The sequence below is a fragment of the Vombatus ursinus genome, unplaced genomic scaffold (assembly GCF_900497805.2).
Source record: "Vombatus ursinus unplaced genomic scaffold, bare-nosed wombat genome assembly UNPS02014786.1, whole genome shotgun sequence".
Classification (NCBI taxonomy): Eukaryota; Metazoa; Chordata; class Mammalia; order Diprotodontia; family Vombatidae; genus Vombatus; species Vombatus ursinus.
The window spans coordinates 4,633,321-4,660,384 of NW_020954564.1; the positions used below are offsets into that span (position 1 = coordinate 4,633,321).

The 27,064-nt window shown below is 39.6% G+C and overlaps 1 protein-coding gene across 2 annotated transcripts in view; it reads right to left on the minus strand.

Annotated features, from left to right (window-relative positions):
• The window catches only part of LOC114047046 (astrotactin-2), a 1,078,351-nt gene that overhangs the window by 373,859 nt on the left and 677,428 nt on the right, over positions 1-27,064 (minus strand). For both annotated transcript variants that reach the window (XM_027867720.1, XM_027867721.1), the window contains 3 exons: positions 19,478-19,602; positions 16,379-16,483; positions 10,437-10,616 (listed from right to left, as the gene is read on the minus strand). In XM_027867720.1, coding sequence (XP_027723521.1) covers positions 10,437-10,616; positions 16,379-16,483; positions 19,478-19,602 — 410 coding nt within the window. The remainder of the gene's footprint in view (positions 1-10,436; positions 10,617-16,378; positions 16,484-19,477; positions 19,603-27,064) is intronic.

The following is a 27,064-nucleotide window of genomic DNA, read 5'->3' on the forward strand; positions in this document are numbered from 1 at the left end:
GCAATCATGTAAGAGAGGCAATCTTTGTCGGTGGAAAGAGAATCTGCATCTGTGAGATCATAGAAGTTTTGAAGTATCGGATTAGTAGTAGTTGTAATAAATACCCACATTGATTATAAATAATCTTGTGTCTTTATCTATTCTCCTTAAGTAATTTATGCCATCTTATAGACACATTATCCCTCTCCATAACATGGTATCAAAATTGAGAAGCAATGAAAGCATTATTTTAATTTTTACAGATTAGGAAAATGATACTTAGAGAGGCGATGACTTGCAAAAGGACATTTCAAGGTAGAGCCATAGATAGACTTGGGATTTTATGAATTCACTATCTATTCACTGGATGACAATGATGATGACTCAATTATACAGCATGTTAAGGTTTAAAAAACATTTTACAATTTGAAGATGATGATGGCAAAAGTAGCTTATGATTTATACAGGATGCCCCAAAAGTCTTCGTGCCTCAAAACTTAGTTTTAAGATATTGAAGCTTTTTGTAGAGTGTTTTAAAGTTAGAAAATGCTTTTGATATCCATTATCAAATGAGATTCTCAAGACATTCCTGAGGCAGGAAGCTAGAGTATTATTGTCCCTACTTTCTGAATGAATAAACTAAAGTCAAGAAATAGTCTCAAATGGCTAATAAGTGGAGATTTCAGAAGCCAAACCTAAGCCTCTTTTCTGTCTCTGAGTTCAGTCGTCTTTCTAATCTACCACAAAGGGATTGGCCACTTCTGACAGTCCCCTTCCCCTATACTCACAGATGAATCTCTCAATTTTTTGGAGTTGGGTGAGCAAGAGGATAAACAATCTGCTTGTTCTCAATCTCTCAACCACACAATCAATCCTTGTCTCTCACCCCCATGGGGGAAGAAAACTTCAGACTCCAGTGGAACTGAAGGCCTCCAAGGAACGTTCCCTGTGGAAAGGAGTCTCTGTGTGGGGTGATGGCGGGGGAGGAAACCGGCTGCTAGGAGATGGGCAGCCTGCCAACTGGTGGCCCTGCCATCGATGAAAACAGCCTGGCAAAGGAGCTGATTACTTTTTATACAGTGGCATACACAGATTGTAAGATGGAGCGGATGGGACCTTCAGACTTGCTCCTTATTAGAGAAACAAAAAAGACCAACAGAGCATCAATTTGTGAGAGATGGAGGTGGGAAAGAACAAGGCTAGAGTCGGAGGGGTCAGTACTAAGTGCTAACACTGGAGTGTTCCCCCTTTCTCTGTATAGCGAGGGATTACAGAATACAATTCTTCAAGGAATACCATGTATTTGCATTCAAATGACTATAAGCTTTGTTAGAGAATTATTTAATAGGAATGGAGTCTTCAAGTCATCTAATTAAATCCTCCCCATTATAGATCAGGAAACCAAGTCTAAGGTGTTAAAGTGACTTAGTGAACACATTACTGGCAGAGCCAGAATAACAACCCTATCCTGTTTCCACACGGTATCATAGGATTTTTGAGTTAGAAGAAACCTTAGAGTCATCTAATTCCATCTTTTGATTTTACAGATAAGGAAACTGAGATATAGAAAGTTAAAGTGACTTTCCTACAATCACATGTAGAGCAAATAGCAAATACACTGACCTCACATTTCTTACTCTTTCCACTATAATGTGTTTGATTTAAAAAAAAAAAAAATGACTGAGGAGGGTAACAGCGGAGAAACTCAAGATTAAAGTGGCACCATTTTCAAGTGAAGATCACTAAAGTAATGATAAAACATCTCTGTAATTACACTGTCAACCAGTACAAAGACAGGGTTCAATTTACAGAAACCTTCTATGGAATACATCTATTGTGTAAAGTGAAGTACACTAGCCCATGTTCAGTCACACACAGGAAATTGGAATTCTTTATTTCCTGCCTGCTACAACTTGATATTCTCCCATAGCAAGATTCTCCAAATCACTACGTATAAGATGAATTTTGATACCTCAGAATCAAGATCAGAGCATCATGGAATGTTAGAACCGGCAAGGACCCGAGAGGAGTCAGATCTTTCCTTTCACAGAGGAGGAAATTAAATCTCAGAGAAAAAGTAACTTTTCACGATCATAATTTCTATTCAAAAGCAAATTTGGAACTCAGAACCTATGTCTCTGAATTCCTAGTAGAGTGTTTCTACTTAATTCGTATAAAGTCTTAGCTTCATATTTATCTTTTTGTTGTTGTTCAGTCATTTCAGTCATGTCTGACTCGTTACCCCATTTGGGGTTAGGTTACATATGGGTGTATATATGTATGTATGTATGTATACACACATACATATGTATACACACATGTCTATGTATACACACACACATACACATATACATATAGGTTGCAGTCCTTCATTCTCAAAGAGGACCAAAATGACGTCACTTTGTTAGAGTCAAGTTAAAATGTGTCCGACTGTAGCTGATCAGTCCAGTACGAGTTCGGAATGTCCTACCATAGGTCAGGCACAAATAATCCATGTGAACATTTGGGGTAGATTCTCTAAATTTGTGCATCTCACATTTCTTTTGAGCTACTTCAGTTCTGCTTTGCCCATACAGCACAGCACCTTCTCTAATGAGGGCATGCCATATTGGGAGGTCCTGTGCCAGTGTCTCCCATGTCACACAATCAATTTCAAAGTTCTTAAGAGAGACCTTGAGAGTGTCCTTGTATCACATCTTCTGACCACCATGTGAATGCTTGCCCTATGTGAGCTCTCCGTAAGTAGTCTTTTAGGCAAGTGTATCTCTGTGTGTGTGTGTGTGTGTGTGCGTGCGCATGCACACATGCATGTACACACACACTATTCTGATTTTCTTTAATCAGACTACATGTAGAGTAATGTGCTCAGTTCTAGAGGCCACATGCTATCGGAAGAATGTTGGTGAGCTGGAGCCCATTCAGCAAGATAACCAAAACCATGAGGTGATTCAAAAACAAAGACTATGAGAACCGAAGTATTCTGAAGGAACTGGGCAGGGGGATGTTTATCCTGAAAAAGCAAAGACCCAGGGAGACATGATAGTTGCTACATGGAAAAGGGTTTAACCTTGTTCTGTTTGGTCCTAGGACAAGGCAGAACTAGAGGCAATGGGTGAAAGTTATAAACAAATTTTGGCTTCTAAACAATTAGAGCTTTCCAAAAGCAAAAGGTTCTGCCTCAGAAAGTAGTGAATTTTCCTTCATTTGAGGTCTTCAGGCAGAGGCTAGATCAGGGATGGGGAACCTCAAGGCCACATGGGACCTTCTAGGTCCTTGGGTGTGGCTTTTTGACTGAGTCCAAGTTTTACAGAACAAATCCTTTTATTAAGGGGACTTGTTCTGTGAAGTTTGGATTCAGTCATGTGAACTAGAGCGCCAGATGTGGCCTTGAGGTCCCAGGTTCCCCACCCCTGGGCTAGATGATTCTTGTCAGCTGTGTAATAGGGATCGTTTTGAGGGTGTGGATTAGACTAGATTATTTCTGAGACCCTTCCTAACTCTGAAATTCTGTAATTCTGTAAACAATGTGAGATGTCCTGAATTGGACAGTGAGAGAGTGAGTTCTTCATCACTGGAAGTGTACATGCAGAGGCTTGAAGGCCATATAACCATTTGTTGGCATGGTATAGGATTCCCATTCAGGTGCCTCTATATCCTCTGAACTTCTTTGTAAACTCTGGGATTCTATGATCCTGTGAAAATAACTACAGCCCTGACATATTTGGTTTGGGCTCTGTGATTATAATGATAACACAACACAAAGGTCTTCAAAAGGTTATCAAGATGACTAAACTTTGCAAAGGATGAGGCCTTGATTTGGAGAAATTCTTACTCTGCCACATGCAGGTATGTAAGATGTGTAGAAATACCAATACCATGCATGTATCTGCATATTATTTGCATATATTTTACATATGCCAACACAGCCTTTGCAGCATACTTTTTTCAGACAACTTAAGTTTAAACTGTTATTGCTACACGCAAGGTTATTACTTGGTTTTCTTATATTTTATTCTTTTTGCCCACTCATTCTCACTGACCCAGGTCTACTACATCAAAAATACATGACACAGAGAGAAAAGAGATGTATGGGTCTAAGAAATTATGGAAAACAAAACAAAACAAAAAACCCAGAGACCACATGAAACAATAAATTCCAGGCCAAGGTGTGGGGGAACAGACTGAATTGGGTGATCAGTGGGCCTATGATGTCTGCTTCCCTCCCACTGCCCCTTTTACAAACATTGGAAGCCCTAATTTCACACATTAGATTTCCTTAGCCCTTTGAAGTCAAAAGAGGACAAAGTCAGAATCAGAAAGGAAAATGAACATTAGATTGAAGCCATCACCTAAAGTAGAGCTTCTTAACTTGTGTGTGTGTGTGTGTGTGTGTGTGTGTTCTGGACCCCTCTGACAACCTGGACCCCTTTTTAGAATGTTTTTGAAAGCTTAAAATAAAATACACAGGATCATAAAGGAAAACAATTATATTGAAATACAGTTTGCCTCTCTCTCTCTCTCCCCATCAATTTCTCTCTATCTGTCTAAATAATTTCATAGATCCTAGGTTAAGAACCCCTGAAAAAAAGAGCTCTCTGTTGTTGTTCTTCATTAAGATTTATGAGGAATGGACTGGGAAGTTCTGCTGCAGATGGGCACAATCTATAATTGGGAATATATTTTTTTTTTTGTATTTTCATCTAGGAGAAATGGCAGTCCCGTGGGAGTATGTATGCTTAATTAACTACATATTGTACTGTCTTTTCCTGTTGCTGAGGAAGTTGACTGGCTCTACCTATCGATCCTGTCTTAATCAACCATTAGTTGCCCCCAGATCCTCAACAAAAGGCATCTGTGTTTGCACCTTATCCCTCAACTTCACAGTAAATTCCCTGAGGGAAGCTGCAATATTGGAAGGACTGGAAGTCAGAAGTCCAAATGTGAGACCTGTTATTTACTAGCTGGCTGATATCAGACAATTCATTGTACTTTTCTGAGTCTCTTTCCTCAGTTATAAAACTCCTTGTTTTACACAGAGTAATAATACATGTACTATCTAATGCCCCAGGTCTGTTCTAATGAACCAAGGAGATAATAACTATAACATTGTTTGTATCTAAAGATCTCTATAAATACTAATTATTATGGTGATGAAGATGATGATGAGGTCCCTTAACTTCCCTGGAGTCTTGGATTCTTCATCTATAATAAGAAGGGGTTGAATTAGATGATCTCCACTGTCTCTTCCTGCTCTGAATTCTTTGCTACCATGATCATCTTATCTAATCTTCATAATTTCCTCCATCTTCTGCCTCAGGATCTATCAAAGTCTTTTGCATGGCATAGGCACTTAATAAATGTTTGTTAAATGAATGAATGATTCCTAAAATAGCAAATTAGAATAATTTTCATCCCTTCCTTGACCACAATCTGAAGCTTTTTTTTTCAAAAGTCTTCCTGGTTTGCCCCTAGCGGCTTAAATTTTTGGTTAATCAGAAATGATCCTTGCTAGCAAAACCCTTTAGGGGTTCCAGACCTTAAACCCTTTCTAAGTCTGATTCACTGATCTTGGAGCAGGAGCTCCTCAGAAGTTTCTCAAGGTCCATGTGTCTCCTTGAAAGGAAGATGATGTTTCATCTTCTCTTTTGCGTCTGTTCCAGTGAAGACTTACAAACAGCCCTAACTCTGTCAACACTGGTTGGTGAACGTTCCAGCTCTCATTGAAAACTTCATTGCAATTCAAATGGAAATGCAGGAATTCATTCTCTGGGACAGACTTGGGAAATATAAGAGAGAGAAAATACTTTTTTAAAAGTAGAGACAGACATTTATCTGTAAGGATATGCAGCTGATTTTCTGGCTGGCAGCTCAAGAGTATGACAGAAAGCAACAGTAGAACACTCTGCAAAGAAATTATGAAGTACTCAGTTCTCTACAGTTTGGAAACAATGGGGCATATGCACATACATGAATGTTTCTATCTCTGTCTCTCTTCTCTATCTCTAGCGTTATCTCTCTGTGTCTCTTCTTTGCCCCTCTCTGTTCCCAACTGCCTCTTCTTTGCTTCTCTCTTGTTCTTTGTCCCTGTTTCTTTTCCCCTCTGTCTTTCTTCTCTTTTCTCTCCTTAAGCCTTTTCAAAAGCAGTAATAAGATCTTTTGCAGACACCTGGCAGAACAAAGATACTGGAACATTCCTCCACTGGAAAAGTCTTGATAATTGCTTTCTCCAAGAAAAAAGAGCTGAAAGTTCAGAATATGTAAACAGTTGGTTAATTTGAACATATTCAGCCTCATCCACCACCAATAGTGACTATAGGGTGTAGAAGGGCAAAAGAAAGAACTCTTTATGTCCTTCTGATAGGGACACCCCAATTATATTGCTGTGGGAGTTTTAAGGTAGATTAATGCTGTGGTTTTCATGAGTCAGCAGTTGAAACTTAGATGTACTGAGTGGAATGAGATCAATAGAAAGAAACCTTTTTGGGGACTCAGTATCAACAAGATTAAGGGATTCAGAGTTGGAAGAGACCTTAAAGATCATTTAATCCAACCTCATCATTTTACAGATAAGAAAAATGAACCCTAGAGAGATTTACTAACTTACCTGGGTAAGGAATTCAAACTCAAGCTTTAACCCTAAATTCTGTTTTCTTTCTATTCCATAATTGCTAATGGGGACTGCATACACAGTCAAGAAAAGTTGTGCAGTCAGCACAATTTTTCTTCTGTGCTCCCAGATGCCAGAAGCTCTTCACTTACCCTGGCTACCTACCCCAGAGGAAATCATCTGATAATCTCATACATACTGATGGTTTGGGTCTTTCATATACTACTCCTTCTGGGGGGATTTGTATTTTAAAAGAGTAGCTAAGAAAGAGCACAGTGTTTATTCAAAGGGTTGAATCTGTAATGATGATACTTAACTCATTCGTGACAGGGAGAAGGGGACAATTTCAACAAGGTAGAGGAAGGCAGACAGGTACCCATTAATGTATACTCTATGGGTCAGAATTTGTCTTCATAGATTCATAGACATCCAAGAACTATGTGGCACATTGGATAGAACACTGGGCTTAGAAACAGGAAGACCCATCTTCCTGAATTCAAATCTAGCCTAAAACATTTACTAGCTGTGTGACCCTGGGCAAGTCATTTAACCCTGTTTGCCTCAGTTTCCTCATCTGTAAAATAAGCTGGAGAAGGAAATGGCAAACCACTCCAGTATCTTTGCCAAGAAAACCCCAAATGAGGTCACGAAGACAGAAATTTCCAGTGTCAATCTTCTAGCTCTTGTTGTTGTTCAGTCGTTTTCAGTCATGTCCAACTCTTTGTGACCTCATTACAGAGTAGGAAACTAAGGTCTGGAGAGGACATTTGTCCAAGGTCACACAGGAGTGGCAGGTCTCCTGATTCATAGCCCAATGTTCTTTCTACTCTACTCAGCCAAACTGATTCTACTCGAAGTGCTATCATATATTCAGGACTTCCCTTCCCAAATTAAGATCCTTCTAAGAATGACTATGTATGTGTATGTGTGGGTGGGGAGAGTAGGGAGTAGGAGAGAGTTGGAGGCAGCAGTGTGATTAGAACCACAGTCAAGGAGCTTAAGGTAGCTAAAGAGGAGGAGGAAAAAAATCTAAGAAATGTCTCAGCCCTGAACAGGAATGAGATAAATAAGCTCCTGGATGGCTACAGTGATACCATAGTTTTTATAAACATAACCTAATTGTATTACTTCAAAGTCCTGAAGTTTATTGCCCTGTTTAATGATGTGTCTCGTTATTTATAGTGTAGCTCAATGAGTCTTCTATTGATTTAATACACTTCTTTAAAGACTGTCATTGTCACAGCTATAAAATGAAGCTATTCCCAGTCAGCTCAATTATGTGTCACACTTCTATAAACCTCTCCAAGTCACCCACAGCTTTCAGGGATACAGGATGGGGGGGCAGGGGAGAGGGAAGGAAGGGAGGTCCCCTGACCTTGAGTAGGGGGAGAATCTGATGTCAGATAGTATCTGTTTCCAAGGGCCAAATTCTGAGTCTGAATTGTGGGTGGCTTAGTGTGGATAGGGGGAGAGGGGAAAAGTATGGGGTTTTGAGGTACAATGTTAGACTGAGTCAAGCTAGGCCAACTCGAAGAGGGTTGTTATTTATAATCCTCCCCTGGCTCCCATATGCCACAGAGGACCTCTCCTTAGAGCAAATAATGACAACTCATATATTTCTAGTGCTTCAAGACTTAGAAAACATTGTTTTCTCATAAATAACCCTGTAAAGCAGAAATGCTAATTATTATACCCATCTTACAGATGAAGGCACAGAGAGACAAAGTGATTTACCCAGAGTCATACAATGCCAGTTAAGATGTTAATCCAGGTCTCTCTTGATTCTGAATCTGGCATTTTTTCCACTATGCTAATAAATAGCTGCTTTACCTATTAAATTGTGATCTCCTTGAGGGTAGGGACTAACTTTTGCCTCTTTTTGTATCCTGAGTGCTTAGAACAGTGTCTGACACACACTTGGTTTATTGACTGACTGACTGAATCAGTATTAAATTCATTAGTATAAAATAACTTTTCTAAGGCACCATCCCATAATTTATCTGCCTCAATTCTCTCACCACTCCAGTCCAACCTATACCTTGCACACAAAGTAATTTTCTTGAAACACAGATCTGACCCTGTGATTCTTCTACTTAAGCAAATCTGGTGGCTTCGCAATGCCTCTTGTATAAAATATTAAACTCCTCTATTTACCTTTTAAAGCCCTATACAACCTAGTTACAACCTATCTTTCAAGACTCTGATGCTCTGAAATCCTGCCAAACAATCCTTCCCTCTGTTTCTCACATAAGATACTGAATCTCTTTTTTTCCATGCTTTTACACTGGCTACCCCATCTCTGGAAGGCATTCCCTCCTTACCTTCATCTCATACGGAGCCCCTCTCTTCCTTTAAGGTGCAACTCAAGCACCATTGCTGGTGATAAGACTTTTCTTATCCCCTTAAACAGTGGTGTCCTTCCTCCCAAACTACCTTGTATTTCACTACTTTGTGTTTATTTGTACTCATTAACTTTATATATTTTAGCCACATACATATATTATTATTTATTTTTCATCTCCTACAATGGAATGTAAACTCATGGGAAATGGGGATTGTTTCATTCTTTTTAATTGTATCCCCATACATGCTAGGCACTTAATAAATATTGATTGATTGATTGATCTTATTCTGGGAAGCAGGCAAGGTATATATTAAGCTCTTTCTTTTCCAGATGATGTCTTGGAGGTTAAGTAACTTGCCCAGGGTCACACATTGGGCTAATAGTAGAGTCAGGCCTAGAAGCCACATCTCCTGACTCCAGTCTAGGTGAGTAATCAATTTTACCAGCACATCAGGAAAGGAGATCACCACTGAATCATACATTTAGTTCTGGAAGGGACTTTGGCAATGGTCTCCTTCAACCTCTTCATTTTGTAGATGGATATAAACAAGGGTTGGATGACTTGGTCACATAGGAAATAGGTAACAGATCCAAGATTTGAACTCTTCCCTCTGACTACAAATTCAACATGTTTTCCACTGTACCAGGATGCTTCCTAGAATCTTGTGACATTCCCCTGGGCAAGGGGATCAAGAGAAATATAAGGAGACTCTAAAGGTAAAATTTCAGGGTTGTTGTCCCTTTCTTTTAAGATGATGAAATCATCACACTTCTTTTTTGGGGGAACCTAGAGGGGTATGTGTGTGTGTGTGTGTGTGTGTGTAGAATAGAATTAGGAGGGGAAAGGTATCAGTGAAACCCATTCTGCCCCCATATCCACTTAAAACCATGAGCAGAATTCAGATGAGATAGGAGAGTAGCGCATATACATTAGAGAAGATCAAAGCTGCAAAGGTATTAGGACTAGATTTCTGCTTCCTGGGGAGCTTGAGACAGAACTCATAGCATGTTAGAATTGTTAAAAATTTCCATACTAAGCCCTTCCTTTTAGAGATGAGGAAACAGGCCCAGAGAGATTAAGCAAGCTTCCCAAGGTTAGACAGTTAATCAGTTGTTGGACAAGGACTAGAAAATAACTGGAAAGCATAGTACCTATGCACAAACATATCAAAATAAAAGGGATGAATTGAACAATACTAGAAGGCACTTAAATGACCACCTATTCTAAGCCCTTTGTTGTAAAGAGGAGAAAACTGAGGTCTAGAGAGAGGAAGTTACTTAGTTGAGGTCACACAGATGGGAAAGCAGTGACTCTACTGTTCTTTCCACTAAGCCAGGTGGCCTCTAAAATCTTCCCCTTTTTCTAATCTTTTTTTTGGGGTCATATTTCCCCAGACTGAGTTAACTAACTGGGCCAGTGGGCTATGAGACAGCACGAAGGGCAAACCAAGCAGGAAACTGGATTCCCTTTCCTGGGCCCTGTCACATGTTCAGTGCTCACCTTACCTTTCTGATACTGGAGCCATAGCTGCTGTTGGACTTTCTTGCTGGGGAAGTGGATAATGCAGGTGAGCTCAGAGCCATACAAGGCTTCAGCGATGTAGTGTGAGCCATAATGCTGGATGAAGGACAGTAGCTCCTCCCGGCTACTCTCTTTGTCGAGAATCTTCAGGATGTTGGTGAACCCTGGACAAGGAGGTGAGCACACAAGAGGCAACCAGGTTAGAGCTATCAGACCAATGAGATGTCAGGAGGGTCATTTAACGGCTGTGAACAAATTAGGTTCCAGTGGACATTTAAACTATCCCTATAAAAGACAGTGAACTAAAGAAGTCATCAGCTCCATTCATTCATTATTTTACTGAAGGGGCATTAATTAAGCACCTATCATATGCAGAATGCCATGCCAGGCACTGGAGGAGATAACAAGTTTGGATGAAATGGAAGTCTCTATCCTCAAAGAACTAGATGGGAGATACTAATGTGCAAACACAGATAATAAGCAATATAAAACAATAGTAAGCAACATGATTTAGTGGGAAGAGTGATGGATTGGAACCAGAGGACCTACATTCAAATCCTTACTCTGTTACTTACTACTTGTGTGTCCCTGGGAAAATTATTTAATTTCACTTGGTCTCAGTTTCCTTGTCTATGAAATTGAAGGAGTTGGACTAAATTAATTCTAAGGTCTCTTCTAGCTCTAAATTCTATGAGGCTCAAATTGCATTAGAGTTTCAAAACAAAATGCTAAGTGATGTTCAAAGATGAAGGTCATTACTGACCAGTGGGAAGGCTGCTGTGAGCACTATCCTCATTCTCTCAGTCAACCAAGTGCAAAACCTCAGTCATATTGACTATTCCTCCTGTACCCCCAACATCCAATAATTCATCAAAGTCTACTGATCCTTCCTTGGGAATGTTTTCAGCATCCATGTTCTCCTCTCCATATCCACTGCTGTCACCCTATAGCAACAGCAACAACAACAATACAAATAATTGTCATTTTTTTGGTCCATACATCAATCAATAAACATTTATTAAGCACCTCTTATGGGATAGGCACTGTGCTAAGACCTTACCTATACTTTTACTGGTACAGTGAACTCTTGGTGAGGAGATTCCCTTATCAATTCAGATTGGAATCTCTTCTCTGACTTATAATTTTGAGACTGACTTAGGGCACAGGAAAGTTAAGTGACTTACCTAAGATCTTATAGCTAGTGTATGTCAAAGTTAAAGTGTTACTGACTCCAGGGATCACCCTTCAATGTGCTATAATGCCTTCTGACTGATATTTACATGACAATTTAAGATTTTCAAAGGACTACATAATCTTCTCTCTTCCTCTTGTATATATCTCCTCTTATTTAAACTAACCTTGTGGGGTAGGTACTACAGGTATTATTACCCCCATTTTACAGGTAGGAAACTAACTGATTTCTCTATGGTCACAGCTATTGTCACAAATTAGATTTGAACTCATATCTTCTTGACTCTAGATATAACACTCTATGCACTGTGCTATGCTACCTCTCCTAACCTAGACACTGTAACAAATTTCAAATGGGTCTCTCCCTCTTCAAATATATCCTATGATCAGTGGATCAGTACAAGAGAAAACTTCCCCAAATGTCACTTTCATCACATCACCTTTGGTCCCAAACCTTTAATGTCTCCTCACTGCTGACAAAATAAAATTCTTATGTGTTACAGTGGTTTTTGAGGTTTTCTGTAATAAGGTACTAAACTTTCTTCCTAGTGATCAAAAAATAAGGGTGCTCTGTTCCAGCCATAGGAGGATACAGATGATTTCATTGGTATAGGGAGCTCCTGCATGAAGAAATTTCCTCAACCAATTCAGGTCCACATATGTAGGCCTCTGCAACTTAGAGTCTCAGGCTCCAGTGAAAAGTGAATCATTCATCGTATGTGTTGTGCTTTCTAACCTCCCTTCCCCTTGCTCAAGTCCTGACTGGAATTCCCCCTCTCCCTACATCCTGTCCTTATCAATCAAGGTCCATCTCAAGCCCCAGATAGTTCAGGAAGTCTTTCAAAATTGTTGTCATTTAAAAGCCAACAAAGATGTGGAATTCAGCCTTGTGTAATTATAATGACCAAGCTTGACCCTAGAAAAGAAATGAGAAGATACACTTCTTTCCTTTTCTCATTGAAGGGACTAGGGTGGGGTTGGGGTGGGGTGGGAAGGGAGGCATCTATGAATGTGGTAAGTTGCATATGCTTTCAAACACAGCTGATGTTGGTTTTTCTAAACTTTTTTTTTTTCTTAGTTGTTACAAAGGAAGGTTTGCTGGCTATGGATGTCATTGAGGGAGGAAAAGAGGCGGGGAAGAAGCATATAGGGAAATGAATGTGATACAAAATAAAAATCAAACCAACAATACACCTTTAAAAATAAAAGAAGCCTTTTCTACCCACAAGAAATCTCCCCCATTGAACTTATAAAATTCAGTATCTGTATCATCTGCTTACTACTTAATCATATATTGCCTTCTGATTTCTCTGGTAATGTTGTCTTATATCATAATTCTTCAGCACAGGATTTAATGTCCCTCCCCTGCACAAGAATCATATTTCCTCTAGGATAGAAAACAAACTCCTCGGTTTGGCATTTGAAGCACTTCCCAATCTGGCCCCAACCTCTCTTTCCAAGCTGATTATATATTACTTCCCCTCACACTTTACCAAGCTAACCTATTCCCTATTCCTATACCAAGCTGCTGATTCCCATACAAGACATTTCATTTCCTGTCCCTGTGATTTAGCATAGGCTGTGCCCATGTCTATTATGCTTTCCCTTTTTAGATCTGCCTCCAGTGTCCTTCAGGTGTTACCTCCCACAAAAGGCTTTCCCTGATCCCTACCCCCTCAAATTACTTATTCTGAATGTATTTTCTATATACTTATTTGTGTACAAGTTTGTTTTTTTTCCTTACCAATAAACTATAAGTTCCCTGAAGGCAGGGACATTTCTTTTGTCTTTATATCTTCAGCACTTAACACAGTGCTGTCACATAGGTGCTTAATAAATGCTTGTTGAATTAAATCGAATTGAATATACATCTATCTTGTCTCCCCAATTAAAAGGTAAACTTTTTGACGTCAGGGATCATATCTTTTGTATGCCCCATAACATCCAACACAGCACCACATACAGAGTCTACATAATGTCTATATTGAATGAATAATTAAAAAAAATATTCCTGGTACAGAAGTAATGTTGAGTTCTCAAAGGCTATGTCAGTCAGTCAACATGGGAAGGCATTAGCAATAGAGGCATAGGGAAAAAGGCCTCTGGCAGAAAGGAATTTGAGCTGAATCCTGAAGGAAGCCAGGCAAGTTTTGAGGTAGAACTGAGGAAGGAAACCATTCCAGGCATGGGAGCCAGCCAGCACAAGGCACCAAGTCAGTAGATGGAGTGTCCTGAGTGAAGATCAGCAATTTGGCTAGTATAGCTGGATTGCAGATTGTGGGGAGAGGAGTTAAGTGTGAGAAGATGAGAGAAGTAAGAAAGAACTAGGTTGTGAAGGCTTTGAAATGCCAAACCAAAAAGTTTGGAGGATGATATGGACAGATCTACACTGCTGGAAGGTCAGTTTTACAGAGGAGTGGAGGACTGATCGGAGTGGGGAAAGACAAGAAGAAAGGACGGCAATTTTAAGGCTATTACAATAGAACAGCAGGGAGATGATAAGTTACTGGCAGTTTCTACCAAACTGGAAAGATGATTAGTTTTGGTCCAGGGGTGGAATCAGCTTAGATAAGTTCAGAGAGGTTCAGCCTCTACGTAGTGATTTTTTTCACTCACAGCATCTTACAAAGACCTTCTACTAAGGTGTGGATGGGTTGTGGTCATTGTCAGTGAGAGTAATATGCCAGTGAAATTAAATAGCCTTGAAATAAATAGAAAAGGCCGCACTGAAGCTTTTTATTAAATACTAAGCTCCCTTCATGCATTTTGCATAGGATTCAATTTACAAATATTTGATTTACACAGCACTTTTTCAGGGACCAAACTATTAATTAATTAAAGCAAGTTGTGCCTGTATGGCTCTAACAAAAATGGAGCAATATAATTTCCAAGCTTAGATTGAGGGAGAGTTGGGATACAGGGAGAAGGAAAACACCCATCATAGGAAAAGGACATTTAATTAATACACAGCCCTCTCTGTCAACTGACATCACATCAATTAATTCACATCATTAAGCAATTAATATGTCTATGTTAAAAAGATTATTGATTGTGTTAAGAATTAAGAGCAATAACGCTGATTCATAATATATCACTTTTCAGCTGGTGAGGCAGAATATTTTACAACCATCAATGGATGAAACTATCCATTCTAAGAACACAGTAGCAGGTATAACTGATTTCATTTTGCTAATGGATAGAGGCATGGAGGAACATGGGGATTTGCTCAACTAGGAAGTAAATTGCCAAACTCTGGATAGGACAATGAAGTATCCTAAAACCTAGTTTTCTTTTACACCTATTGGCAATATGGCATATGTCTTGCTATGTCAGGAGTTCTTAATTTAGGGTCTGTAGACTATTTGTCTGTGAACTTGGTTGGGGAAGAATGCATATTTATTTTCACTAACATCAAGCTGAAATTTGTTGTTTCCTTTAATTATTTAAAATAGCCTTTTTTTCCCCCTGAGGAGTTCATAGGCTTTAGCAGACTAGCAAAGGGGTCTGTGACATGAAAAGGGTTAAGAACCTCTGCCCTATGTCAAAAACATTTCAGTGGAAAGAAATGTTGCAAGTGCAGTCTCTATATAGAAAATGGGCAAGGCAAGAAATTAGCCTGGCACTCTCAGGGGACCCACTATGACAATTTAGAAGATTTTAGATAACGTTAATCTCTCTTCCTCTCATGACCTGGAGCTCTTCTTATCTGAACCATGAAATCTTAAACATGATTTTAACCTGTCATGTAAAGTTACCTCTTCTGTACATGTACGCCTTGTCTCTCCAATGGGAGTGTAACCAGTTAGAGACTATGACTTTACACTTTTTTTTGTCTTTCCATAAGCTCAGAGAATTGATGGACCTATTGGTTGATTAACTGCCTGAACTAACTTTCTTGGTTGGAATACATAGCCCAGAGTGGGGAGATGCTTCCATGTACCTGTGAGTAAAGTTCAGACTCCTCTGCCTGGCATTTAGGGCCCACCACAATCAGGTGATACCCTACTTTTACAGGCTTATCTTCCTCACTTTAATGTACTCGATATCCCCAACAAACTGGACTATTTTGCCTTCAGAACATACATCACTCTTTTTCCCCACTTCCTTTGCTTACATATATATTTATACATATACACACACACACATACACATATATATACATATATTTCATATATGTATATGAAATTATACCTATCTATCTGGAATTATATCCCCCCCTCTATCTTTTGAGTTCATATTCATCCTTTGAAACCCAATTCAAATGCCACTTTCTCAAATGGCCTCCCCGCTCACATATGCAATAATATTTGATTTGCATTTCTATAACAAACTTATTATATAATATTGTATATTATAATCATCAATATTGGTGTTAGCCTCCAATTAGACTGTAAGCTCCTTAAGGGTAGCCACCCTGTCATATATAAATTTTACCACATCCAGTGTCTAAAACAAGCATACTTAATAAATGCTTGTTACATTACAGTGGTATGTTTGGTATGGTATGACATGGCATGACTTGGTATAGTTTGGTATAGCAGTGCAATGAGTTTCTACCTTTTACAGAAAGGTGAAAGTGTGTGTGTGTGTGTGTGTGTGTGTGTGTGTCTGTATGATTCCTTCAAGGATTGCTGTATTTGACAAAGACAGACAAGATATTCATTCAATCAAAAAGACCAAGGCCCAATATGGACTAGAGGAGGATGGCTGTTGTCTGTTGGTTGGAGGCCCTCACCTGCAGAGAGAGTGATGGTACTGAGTTTCACCCGGTACAGGTTACTACGGACTCGCCACTGCTGCACCATGGGATAGCCCATTGCCTCGTCATACCGGATGTCCCCTGTGGGAGGAAAGCAAAAGGTCACAGAAGTAGGAAAAAGAATCAGTCACACCTGCATAGGTTTTAATCATAGGGAAGTGAGATCCTAGAGCTGGAAGACACTTTAAAACATAAGATGCTTGATTTTGGAGGGAACTTAGAACACAGATTGTCAGAAATGAGGGGGGCCTTAAAACATAGATTGTAAAATCTAGAAGAAGCCTTAGAACATCGAGTGCTAGAGCCTGCAAGAATCCTAGAGTACAGGTTATTAGAATATAGACTAGCCCAACTGGAAGGGACTTTAGAAGTCAATAAGTCTGACCTCATTTTATAGATAAGGAAGCTGAGGCACGGAGAAGTAAAGTGACTTATCCAGCATCACAAAGCCGACTAGAGAAGAATCTAGCTCTGTATGACCTTTGTCAAGCCTTTTAACTTTTATAGAACCCAATTTCCTCATGTGTTAAATGGGAATAATATGACAGCCATCCCACTACCTCATTTGGGGTGGAAGGGTAAGGGCATTGAGGAACAAATGAAGTAAAGAATGCTAAACTGTTTTATAAAGGTAAAAATGTCATAAAATGGTAATAGATGATCATTATTTTTATACCAAAGTCTTCCTCCAACCACTAATTATGGTATAGAGATGACAATGGGTGTTAGAAGACACTGCCTATGTCATATAGAATCTGGCAGGTTGTACAAAGCTGTGAAGCCTTCAAGTCGGCTTTGGAGACACATGATATTTATGTCTATTGTCTAAGGAACAGCTCAAGCGGAGTACCTTTCTTATCTCCAGAAGTCTGGCCACCATAATAAGTCAAGCAGATTATCTACTAAGTCTTAGAGAGATTGCAATCTGCATTAGTGGAGAGAGTTCACATGCTGATGAAATTATGGATCTCTTAATCCACAATAATCATAATCAAAATAACATAATAATAAAATAATCAAAAAAGGACTATCACTATTATTTCCAGATACATGGCAAGAACAAGGCATGTTATCTGTTCCCTCTTGGTCTCCTGATGACCTCTCATTTTAAATATATTTGATACTGAGATTAAAATAAGTGCATCATTGAATCAATTTATTTTTTCTTGGACATTATTGTGGTTAAAAAACAAAATAAAACAAAATGGTCCATTATGCTCAACTTCTTTTGAACATTATTAACCTTTCAGTACCAAAAAACAAAAATATCAATTACCTATGTTATAAAGCAAAATATATATTTTCCCTGAATACATACCCATTAGAAATAATTAGGGAGAGGCAGCATGCTGTGATATATAGAATGTTAGGCTTTGAGTCAAAAAGACCTAGGTTCAAATTCTGGTTCTGAAACTCACTAGCTGTGTGACCCTCATCAAGTCATTTCATTTTTTTCCCTCAGGAAGCTCTCTAAGACTTCACATTATAGACAGATAGACAGGTTGTGATTTGTGTTGATGGACAGAGGCCTTCTGTTTATTGTTCTCCATGTATTGACACAGACATTCATCCTAATAAGATTTCATTTCTATTAATTCATTCTGTCTCTCTTCTTTCCCATACACTTCCACTTTTGTTTGTCCTTCTTGGCTACTTTGGTGTTTGTAGAGCAGATGCTTCTGGAAATGAGTAAGAGGTCAGAAAGATATTCTGGAAGCTCAATAAACAGCAGAGTACCATCTTTAGGAATTAGAAACACTCTGAATAGAACATAGATATCCTATTGAAACTCAGAAGGCAGATAGATGATTCAAGAGCATGTGAGCCTACTGCAGGAAGGGACAGAAAAATGGCAGATGTTGAGTGTGAATCTGCTTTATTTAAACCCTCTTGAGCATTAGCAGGGATGCCAATCTTGGAGGTAGAATGCTACCCAAAGAAGGGGCCATTCAGGCAGAGTGGGACTTATAAAACTCACTTCATAATGACTCCATCTGCAAAAGAGGTGCTGCCTCTTCATGGTGTCTGGCAGTGAATTTAGGAAAAGGATGATGGTGGGGGTGGTACACAGTAACTAAGAGGTATCATGATTAGCAGTGGAGGATGCTCAAATTGAACATTCAGTCACACTCCTGGCTTCCATGTTGCAAAGGGCCTCACTACAGCAGCATAAAGACACAGAGCAAAGTGGAAAGAATAAACTTTAAGTGAGAGGCAGAAATATAATAGGGGGACATGCGGAAATTTAGCAGGAAGAAAGAAGAAGGGAGAAGAGATAAGATTGTCTTCTGGGGAAGTAAAACAGATTTAAAGTATATGCAAATCCTACTACATGATGGATTTTTTTGTTTGTTTATTTTTACACTGAAAGTTCTAACAAGGACATTAAAAAAGAAATAGACTTAGAAATGGAAAACTTTCCACATTCTGATGCCTAGAATCAAGAAAAACGGTGAAAGGGAAAGAATATATTGTATATGAATTAAGAGGATCTGGATATGAATTCTGCCTTTGACATTTCTTTCCTGTGGCATCCTGGGCAGGTTACTTATCCTCTCTGTGCCTTAGTTTCCTCATCTGCAAAAATTAGGGGTTTGAACCAGATGATGACTAATGTCTCTAAATCTATGATCCAGGCTCTGAAGTAAACTTTCATATGAAGTCAAAGCTACTTGAAGTATTTCAGAGGCCTTTTAGGGAGGTAAAAGCACTGGAATCAAAGTGAGGAATGCCGAGTAAAGAACCCTTGCACGTGACATGTATCAGCAGTGTGAGCCAAGGCAAGTCACTTCCTTTTTCTGAACCCCATTTTTCTGATTTAAAAATTGGAATTGATATTTGTACTGTCTCTACTTTACAGGGTTGTTATGATGAATTTGCTTTCTAAACTCTTATATGCTATAGAAATGTGAGTTAGATTTCATTTGCTTTTTCTTCCTATGTCAAGGATGACACTATGTCTAAGGCCTGGAGCTTCCCCAGACTTTCTGCCCTCTTCCCCAGAGAAAGAGGCATCATTGAATAAGCAGGGCTCAGGGCTGGCTGAGAAGAGAAAGAAGGGACATTGGGTCTTACCAGTGAGCATCTGGAGATCTGGAAGAGGCTCTGAGAGTACACCTCGGCACTGTTCCTCCACAGGCAGTGGGATCACCATCAGCCCGTCAGCCAGCTGGGGAAAATCCTTGATGAAGTTGTTTTCCCTGCAGAAAGGAGCAGAGATATATTCCAAAGCAATGGAACAGGAGGCTTTGGGAAAGAGGGGGCAGGGCTCCAGTCTAAATAACCATAGGACCTAAGAGTAGACCTCTTGATGCTAACTGGCAGGACTTGGGAAATTGTGCCTTCTGCTTAGATTTTAAGGCAGCCTGAAGTATGCTTCATTTAGAGCCCCAAAGAGAAGAGATACTATCTTCTGAGATATTTTCCATCTCTTCTACAGTCAACTAACTAACTACCCAATATTTATTGATCACCTACTTTGTCAAAGGTACTGTGGGAGATTCAAAGATATATCTGATACAAATCAGCCCCACAAGGAGCTTACAGTCCAGTAGGGAAGACAAGACACATATACATAAAAAGATAACCCACAATGCAAGACGGTATACAATAAGGATCAAAAGAGGGATATGTCATGGTATTGAAAGAATCCTGGATTTGGAATTAGAGTCTCAGAGTTGGAAGGGACCTCAGAAGACATCTAAACAAACGTATCCTGAACAAAAATGTCTACTACACCACTACCAAGTAGTACTCATCCAGTCTTTGCTTGAAGACCTCTAGAAAGGGGAAACCCATGATCACAAGAAATAACCTATTGTGCATTTGGAAAGCTGCAGTTAAGGAGTTCTTCCTTATAGGGAACCTAAATCTGCCTCAGCAACTTCCATGTGCTGCTTTTCATTCTGCCCCTATAGGCCGAGCAGAACAAATCTAAAGCTTCTCCTCCCACCCCACCCCCACAGAGCAGCTCTTCCAGTAACTGAAGGCACTTATTGTGCTCTTTGCTAAGTCTTCTCATCTGCAGGCTAGACATTCTTTTCCCATTCTTTTCATTGATCCTCATGTACAGAGTAGTCTCTTTGGCATCTTGGTCACCCATGCATAGATACTCTTCTCTTTACATTCATATCTTGGCTTTGCTTCTTCCTATTTCTGTAACTATGAGAAAATTGCTTCATCTTTATGGGCCTCAGTAATAAGAGGAACAACTGGCATTTATAATGTACTTGAAGGTTTACAAAGTGCTTTGCACATGTTACCTCATTTGATCCTTATGCCACCCCTGTGAGGTAGATGCGATTATTACCCCATTGGACAGATGACAAAACAGGGTGAGGGAGGTTGAATGATTTTCCTAGATCCCACAACTAGTAAGTCTCTGAGGCAGGACTGGAGCTCAGGTCTTTCTGACTCCAAATCTAGCACTCAATCTCTTATGCTACCAGTAGCTTCACCTGTAAATTGATAGGGTTGGCCTAGATTGTCTTTAAGGTATCCTCTTGCATCAAATTCCGTGATTCTATGCTCCAATAATTGTATAGACCACAAATGCTACAAGAGTTCAGAGGAACGAGGTAACTATGAATTGGGAAGGCAAAGAAAGACTCCCTAGATGAGGAGGGACTTAAATTGGGCCTTGAAGGAAACACAGGATTCAGATAAGTAGAAAGGAGCAGAGGAGTGCTAAGGAAATCAGAGTGTGCATGATAAGTTGGACATACTAGGGCCCAAATCTACCAGACTACCCAGAGATATTCTGTCACATAAAGAAGCTGGCTCATACTGTGATTAACTTATACATTACTCCTTTCCGGAGTATTTTCACTTTAAAATTACTGGATGGAAAGGCATGACTTTCTAGCGGTGGAATTTCAAGCAAGATTCTATGAACTGTAAGCTTCCCTATTAGGCTGTAAACTTTTAAAATATAGGGACCATGTCTTATTTATGTTTCTATCTCTCTTAGGGCCTATCAGAGTACCCACCACGTAGTAAGTGCTTATTCAATGTTTGCTGGATAGAGATAGGGACTGGAGCTGTGATTTTACTGCTGTAGGGAGCTCCCAGTGAGGAAGTTCCCTCTGCCAAGGCATGTCAACACCTTCTCTGGAACTTATTTCCCCAGAGTTGCCTCGAAGACCAGCGAGAGGCCAGAACTTGCCTAGTCACACAGCTAGTATGGGTCAGAGGCAAGACCTGAACCAAGGGCTTCCTGGCTTGGAGGCCAGTGCTCTCTCCACTACGCCATGTTGTCTCTCTCAATATTTGTTGAGCAAATGAAATACTTTTGGTGGTTTTCACTGGCTATCCCCCATTCCTGAAGCATTCTCCTACCTCATGTCATCTGTAGGCTTCCCTGGCTTTCTTTAAATCTCAGTTAAAATCTCCCCTTCTGCAAGAAGCCTTTCCCAGTCCTCCTTAATCTTAGTGCCTTCCTGCTCATATTATCTCTAATTTATCTTGTGTGTGTATGTATATGTGTGAGAGTGTGTCTTCTTTGTACATAGTTGTTTGCATAGTCTTCCCTCTTACATGGTGAAATCCATAAGGACAAAGTCTGAGTTTTTTACTTTCCCCAGTGCCTGGTATGTAGTAGGTGCTCAGTAAGTGCCTGTTGACTTGACACAGTCAAGGTGGCCTTCCTAGTATCCATCACATCATGCCTAATAGGAGGCGGCTTTACTTTCTTAATCTTGTTGGGTTGGCCTTTCCATCATATCTATGGGAAAGGATACCCATTACAGCAGAGTACTGGACTTAGAGTCAAGAGACCTGAATTTGAGTTCCAGCTCTGATACTTAGTGGCTGTCTCTTAAACTTCATAGACCTAATTTTTTCTCATCAGTGAAGTGGGGATAATAATATTTTTACTAACTACTTCACAGGGCTGTTGTGAAAAATGCACTCTGTAGACTCAAACACACCACAGAGATAAGAGTTGTTGTCATTCTTATCATCATCTTCATTGCAAACCCCAGTGCCCCAGTCCTGAGGGCCAAGAGTCGATTTGTTCTTCTAATAGACTTTCCCTGTACAAGTATTGCCTGTGGTGGCTGCAATTACTCCCAGCCTCTGGAGCCTCAAGGAAGGAGAAGGAGAGAAGCAAAGGGAGGGGGATGTTTATAGCTCTATTTCTCCACTTGGCACAAACAACCTTGAAGTTAAAAACAAAATGGGAAAAAATGAAAGTAGGCACAACAACAAAACAGGTACAACCAAAACAAGCCCTTTGAAGCCTGTTTCCCAGAAAGTTGAAAGGCAGCTGCAGAGAACTGAGAATTAACGTGGTCACGTTCTTTCTATGGGCTGTGGTTCCCCTGGCACCAGAGTACCCTGCCTTCAACCACTGCAGGCAGGAAGGATTGGTTCTCCCTCATGGGTCAGGGCAGAATTTCCAAACCAGATTTCATTTTCAAGGAAGATGATCAATGTTGAGGCATGGTATCCATCACAGAGGTGATAAGAGTCTGAGACTAGAATAAAATGAGAGCTTAATGATCCTTCTACTCTGATGTTTGGGCCATGTGACAGACCCTTCCTGGGGTCACTAGGGGGTGTGTGTGTGTGTGTGTGTGTGTGTGTATGTATGTGTTTAAAATAGCTCAGATTAACTAATTACAGCAGCATATAGCCATGGAAAGAATCAAAGCTACTAATTGTGAGAGTGATTTTCAATATATATATTTAAACAAACAAAAAAGACATAAGCCTCAGAATCAGCAGACCAGGGACAAATTCTAGCTCTGTCACTAACCTGACCTTGAGAAAGTCACACTCCCTTTCTCAGCTTCATTTTCCTCATCTGTAAAGCAAGTGAGCTGGACTTGATGAGACCCGAGGTCCTTTCAACCTCTGTGGCCACATACTCACACCTCTTTTACTTGGGATTTACCTTGATGGGCTGGGACTTCAACCAGATGACCTCTGAGGTCCTTTTCATCTCTAAATGAGGATGATAGGACCATAGATTTAGAAATAGAAGAGATCTTAGAGATCTTCTGGTCCACCCCCTTTCCTTTTACAAGTGAAGAAGTGAAGCCAAGAGAAATGAAGTAATTTGAGCAAAGTCGAATAGTAAATTGGATTGGAAGCCAGGTCTCCAAATCCAAAACATTTTTTTTCCTCTGTACAACAATAAGTAAATCAAAGGATTGTGAAATCTAGAGCTGAAAGGGATCTTAGAGGCCATCTATTCCAACCCTTTTATCTTACAAATAAGGAAATTGAGATCTAGGCATGTTAAGTGACTTGCCCACGGTCTCACAGGTGGCAGAGTCTTGTGAGTGCCTCGCTTTGCCTATTTTCGAGCTGTTTTAAGAATCATGTGACATATTTGTGGATGCACTTTGTAACCTGTAAAGTTGCAACATCTGCACAGATGTGGCTGGATTTTATTTTCATCATTATGGTCAGTAATTATAGCTGCTACCCCAACTAACCATTTCAATACCGCAGAACATCGAAGGTGTTTTCTCCAGCCAGAAGCTAGGTAGATGCAATTTGGGATTTGACCAGCAGAGGGCTCTAAATTCCTTTCCATTTGCTTTTCTCTGACAACCTTGGCAGCCCTGATTTCTTCCCTGGGATTTGTCCAAAAAAACTTTCTTTTAGGCTTCCCAAGAGCACCTTAGAAAGGCTGATTGCATCTTCTACCTGATGGCCTGGTTGGACTTGGCACCAAAAGCCAGAAGGAGAAGGAGTAGAGAAGGAGGGAGAAACAAAGCAGGATAGAATTTTTAAAAAATCACAGAATTTGAGAGTTGAAAATGAGCCTGGTGGCCATCTAGTCCAACCCACACTTGAAAGGAATCTTCATTCTTGTATACCTGATAAATCACCCTGGAGTCTACTTGAAAGATCTCCAAGGATGAGGAGCCCTCCATTGAGGCGGACCATTCCACTTTGGGGCAGCTCTGGTAGGAAGTTTTTCCTGTCATCAAGTCTAAATTTACTTTTCTGTGACTTACACCCATTGCTCCTGGCTCCACACTCTGGTACCAAGCAGAACAAGTGCAATCCCTCTTCCATTTGAGAGCCTTTCAAGTACTTGAACAGAGCTATCAAGCTACCATGTCCCCTCTGAGTCTTCTCTAGGCTAAACATGCCTTTTTCTTTAAACCAGTCCTCATATGGTATGGATTTAGGATGGCTAGGAAGTTACGGGGACTAGGGTAGGAACCTGTAAAAGAAGGGGCAGATGACTTCATTTGTATATCACAGGGTTTGAGGCCAGAGATTTGGTTCAGAGGACCTGAGCTCAAAATGTCTATTTTTTAAGCCTCACTTTCCTTATCTGTAAAATAGAGCTAATAATACTTAATCCTATCTGCTCCACAGAGTCATTGTGAGAAACAAATTGGATAATACAATCAAAGCATTATGTAAAATAATTATTGTTATTATTTTGGGATTAGGGCATCCGTACCTTCAGACCTCTCACAGAAAGGTGTCTTGGAATGAGTATTGGATTTGGAATAGGAAGCACCTCTTTCAAATCCTGGCTCAGTTTCTTCATCTATAAAATGCAAGCAATGATATTTACGATATCTATCCCAGAGGGTTATTTTGAGAATCAAGCGAGCTACTGTATATGAAGCACTATATAAAGTTATAGTATTAATATCATCACAATAATCAGTATAAGTTACTGATTATATAAATAACCAGTTGTCTCATTTGCAAAATGTGAAGGGGAACTGATTTAGGTGATCTCTAAGGTCCCTCCCAGTTCTAAATCCTATAAATCTATGACATAGGAAAATGGATCGGGATTTTGTTTTATGATGTCAACATTCTGTAGGACACGGATGCCATGAATGGATTCTCCCCTTACTGTGACTATTGAACAATGCCTTTGCAGAGCTGATATTAGGGCAGAAAAGCAGACAGATGCCCAGGGTGTCATATGCAGAATTTACAGCCAGGGAGGCCTTTGAATATGAATTCTTAAAAATTCATATATCTTAATGCAACTCTTAAGTACATGCAGATTTAGGTTACATGAATTAGGTAATGTCAAAACTCAAAGCCTCTAAGGGATAATTCTAGACTTTTGTGGGCAGGCAGCATTGAAGCCCTACAGGCTTTCTCAAGAATTTGCTTTGTCAATAGAAGGCTAAGAACTACAAACAGGTTGAAAAGAATCCTAGACTCCTAGGTCTTAGTGCCAAAAGAAACCAGGAGAGTTTATCTATTCTAGTCCCTTGTCTTCTGCCAGGTAAGGGGTTATTTTTATTTTGCAAATGAAGCACCTGGAGGCTGGAAAATCACAGATTCTTAGAGTTGGACATATGTTAAAGGTCATCTAGAACAAACTCTACTGAAGACTGGCACCCTTATACAAAGCCTCTGAAAAATGGTCATCCTGCCTCTCCTCAAACATTTCCATTGATGGGAAATTCATTCCAGTATGAGGCAACTCATTTCATTTTTAAGAAGTTTTCATTGTGATTTTTTTCTTTACATTAAGCTGAAATCTGTCTCCCTGTGACTTTCACTTATTTTATTCCTAGTTCTGTCCTCTGGGACCAAGCAGAAAAAGTTCAATCTGTCTTCCATGTGACCGTTCTTCAAATTTACAAAAGTCTCTCTGTAAATCATACTTTGTTGTGATGTATTTTACATGTGAAAAGAAAAAAAATGCAGAGTTCAGCAGACTACAGTAAGCACTGACCATGTATCTGTCAGTGAGTCTAGTGTATTGCCTTTGTTAAAGGAGAAAATTATTTATAATTTCCATCTCCACAAGTATTGACCCTTAGCTTCAAGGACCAACCATTGATGGATGCCAGATAATTAAAAAGCCAAGCAATATTTTAAATGTTCCATCTACCACCTATTACATGCTACCAATTGTTCCCCACCACTATTGGCAGCAAAATGGGTGGTGGTAAATCAAAATACCCAATTCTATCTGCCAAATGATGAATGGTTTCTCTCTTCACAGATTTCTGAGAGCCAGGAGGAGGAGGTACTAAATTGGGGTAGACAATTGTCACTTAAAGTCATTTTACTTTGTATCCTTGAATTAATCTAAGGATTTAGAGTTGGACAGGAATTTGAAGATCAGTTAGACCAACTACCTCCTTTTGTAGATAAGGAAAATAAGAGTACACTGATCTGCCTAAGGTCATATAGACTATAAGTAGCAGAGTCAGATTTTTGAACTCAGATCCCCTGACTCACAATCTAATAATCTGATTATTAAAAAAAAAAAGTAGAAGAGTTAAAAAAAAACAACAGTAACCTCCCCACTTTTCCCCTACCCCATTTCATATAACTGAATATCCATGCTGGATTTGAAATGGTATCAATTACCTGGAGCAAAATAAAATAAAAAATAAGCTTAATGAGGAATCAGTATTTGGAATATAGTAGCACTGAGCATTTATGGCCTCTAGGAATAAGTACAAGCTCTCTCAGCCTGGCATTTTAGGGACTTCCATGATCTTGTTCCAATTTAAGTTGATTCTATAAACATTGACTAAATGCCTACCATGTGCAAAACCAATCTTTCTAGCCTTATTCCATACTTTTTTTTTTCTTTACTCATTCTACATTCCAGCCAAACTGGACTCAATCTATCTTTGCCAGAATTCAACACGCCATTCCCTGACTACAAACAAACAAATAAACAAACAGACACACAGCTGCCCCTCA